General features: G+C 34.9%; 1 protein-coding gene across 1 annotated transcript; it reads left to right on the top strand.

Moving 5' to 3' along the window:
- The first annotated feature begins 394 nt into the window (after positions 1-394).
- Positions 395-2813, top strand: LOC131024345 (septum-promoting GTP-binding protein 1-like). Its single transcript, XM_057953855.1, has 6 exons — positions 395-959; positions 1051-1171; positions 1269-1365; positions 1464-1503; positions 1854-1937; positions 2439-2813. The coding sequence occupies exons 1-6, from the start codon at positions 594-596 to the stop codon at positions 2601-2603; spliced, it is 873 nt and encodes a 290-aa protein (XP_057809838.1). The 5' UTR covers positions 395-593; the 3' UTR covers positions 2604-2813.
- The last annotated feature ends 282 nt before the right edge of the window (positions 2814-3095 follow it).

Raw genomic sequence — 3095 nt, 5'->3', positions numbered from 1 at the left:
GAAACGATGTCGTTTCCTATTAATTGAGGACGATGTCATTTTGATGTACCGTCCGGCAAGTCCACGTGGGCGTTCCGACGTTCATATCATTTCTGAATTTGGGCCTTTCTGGTGCCATGGAAAAAATCACAAAATATTTAAAAATTATATATTGTGTGGCTGAATTTAAAAGTGATTTGTAATTCTATAATTTTGTGAAAGTTTATGTATTTAGGGGGCAATTACCTCTTTAATTTTTAACAACCAAATTGAAATAATGACATGAAAAATCAAATCAAATCAAATTGAAATAAATTTCTTTTTATGTTTCTATAACCAAATCGAATCGAAATTAATAATCGATCAAAACGAATTAAGATGATTTATTTACATTTTTTAACTCATGTGACTGGCCATGTTGAATAAGAAAATAATTTATTTATTTGGGTATGAAAAAGGGGCTTCCACAACTCCCACACCACACCCCTCAACCCCACCAGCACTTGTAAGACTATTATTACAGGTCGTGTAATTGTCAACTAACTACAACACAAACAATTCCAAACCCCATTCCTTCTTCCCCCGCGGTAGAAATTACAACACACTTAGCAGCCATGACTATTCAGAAATTCCACGATTCCACCGGAAAGATGACTCGGTTCTACCGGAAAATCATCCACGTCAACATCCGGTGGAGCATCGTTGAGAAATTCACCGTTCTCCGGCGGTTCTTCCGGATTATCTGGGAGAGAATTCTCGTGTGCTCCGTCAGGATGCCTAATGCTGGATACCGCCGACTCTCCACAACATCAAACTCTTCTTCTTCTTCTTCAATGGAGGCTACGGATTCCGGCTTCGGAAACAGCGATGACCACGGCGCTACGACGTCGTCTAGCGGCGGCTACGACAGCGACTCCGATTTAGTCTCCTTGAAGATCAGTATATTGGGCGATTGCGAGATTGGGAAGACTACTTTTGTGGTGATTACTCTAAACTTTTTTCTTCCGAGGCATTTAATTTCTTTGTTTTCTTTTATTTTTATTATTATTATTATTATTATTTCGGAATTAGATTAAGTATGTTGGAGACGAAGAAGAGAAGAAAAGTTTGCGGATGAAGGGGCTAAATTTAATGGATAAAACACTGCATATTAGAGGTGCAAGGATTGCTTTCAGAATATGGGATGTTGGAGGTATGTTTATATGTCAATTTTTGGTAAAATCTTCTAAATCAAACCAACTTAATGAACATATTAATATTTTAATCCGTATTAATGTCGACAATTTCAGGTGATGGCAAGTCCTTACACCAAGTTCCAATTGCTTGTAAAGATGCTGTAGCTATTCTGCTCATGTTTGATCTTACCAGTAGATGCACTCTAAACAGGTAAATATAATCTAGTATAATTCATCATCAACTCAATGAAATCATTTTCATCATTCATTTTTTTTTCTAAATATATGGATATTGCCATGTAATTGCAGTATGATTGGCTGGTACAGTGAAGCAAGAAAGTGGAATCAGGTACCAAAATTATGCTAACATGGGTTTTTAACTTTTCCCTAAAAAAAAGTAAAAAAAAAAATCTGCTTTCTCAAAAGTAATAAACACGCCTTAACGACACGGAAATTAGAACCCTTTTCGTTCACAACGATTCTCCCTTCATGAAAAGTTATTACTTGCTAAATAATTTCTAGTTGGTGGGGAATGGGACTTTACGTTTATGAAAATAGTTTTTGGTCTACTTTTGAGTTGGGCTAATTGGTGTTAGTAGTAATGTAATTTGTATTCTATCTATAAGAAGAAGAAAAAAATTAAAGATATTATGCAAATATCTTCATTGTAAGTGATGATGGGTATTTTGTTTTACGCAGACTGCAATTCCAATAATGATTGGGACCAAGTTTGATAATTTTGTCCAACTTCCGCCGGATATCCAAAGGACCGTCGTAACTCAGGTAATTTGCCAAGAATTAGAATATCTTGGCGACACATACTAATGTACATAACTTGAATAAAATATCCACGACCTAATATGTAATTGCCATTTGTGACAGTTTTAAGTATATTTGTTTGAATATGTGTATTTTATAATCAGAAGTCATTTTCTGCGAACATGTGAAGCAATTTGACGTGGCGAATAAGATGAGATTAAAATGAGTATGGGGTTTATCGTATCAAATTAAATTTGTCTTTTATTTTTCATCGATGGATCAAACTTTGTCTAAATAGTTCCAAAACAAGGAAGCTACCCCACGCGTAGCTTTTTCTTCCCACAAGAAAACATATCTATTATTGTAGGAAGACTACGACAAGTCAAAATGAAGGAAACGTGTTGGAAATGGAGCCTAATCTATACGAAGTTACTTTGCGTGTAAATCTAAAAGTTATTTGAACAATTAATTAGGCCTATTTCATTACTATAAATTAATTTATGTGTATTTGTTTAATGTTGGCAGGCACGGGTATATGCGAAGGCTATGAAAGCGACGCTCTTCTTTTCAAGCTCAACACATAACATCAACGTAAACAAGATCTTCAAGTTTATCATGGCTAAGCTTTTCAACTTGCCTTGGACTCTTCAGAGAAATTTGACAATTGGTGAACCCATTATTGACTTTTAATTTTCTCCTATTTTTCTTAAAGATATAGTAAATTTGACCTGTATATATATAGATATAAATTTTGCCTTACGTGGAATCTGTAATTGCATATAACTTGTCTTTGCAAGCTGCTAACACGGCCCAGAAATGTAGTCCTTCGAGACAGTTAATTTTTTTATTTTTTTTATCGTTTTGGGGAATCGTACTAGAAGGAAATTTCTTTACCACCAACGTAAGAATTTGTTGAAGCTCGATTTTTTATGTTGTCGTTCCATTAGGCCACATCGGTTATTGTTTGCGGATTTAAACATAGGTGTTATCGATCGATAGGCCAACTTTTATTCTAGCTAAAGCCCATTTGTATGGCAATTGTATTTTCCATATTGTTAAATCTGGGTCAAGATTTAATAACATCAAAGGAGCTACTTCTGATATGTAGATCGAAGGTAAACGTAAGTTGAGTAGAACGAACGAGACTTTGGGTTTTTATTGGTTAAGGTTTTCAGTTAAAAA

Source organism: Salvia miltiorrhiza, chromosome 5, assembly GCF_028751815.1.
Source record: "Salvia miltiorrhiza cultivar Shanhuang (shh) chromosome 5, IMPLAD_Smil_shh, whole genome shotgun sequence".
Taxonomy (NCBI): Eukaryota; Viridiplantae; Streptophyta; class Magnoliopsida; order Lamiales; family Lamiaceae; genus Salvia; species Salvia miltiorrhiza.
The sequence above is the reverse complement of the archived record's forward strand: the minus strand, read 5'-3'. Positions and strand labels throughout refer to the sequence as shown.

What these genes read in the sequence shown, in the direction of transcription:
- LOC131024345 (XM_057953855.1), top strand. Translation starts at nt 594, where the DNA reads ATGACTATTCAGAAATTCCACGATTCCACCGGAAAGATGACTCGGTTC. An exon ending in AAGCAAGAAAGTGGAATCAG is followed by an intron (nt 1,504 to 1,853) that starts GTACCAAAATTA and finishes TGTTTTACGCAG; the next exon opens with ACTGCAATTCCAATAATGAT. An exon ending in AAAGGACCGTCGTAACTCAG is followed by an intron (nt 1,938 to 2,438) that starts GTAATTTGCCAA and finishes TAATGTTGGCAG; the next exon opens with GCACGGGTATATGCGAAGGC.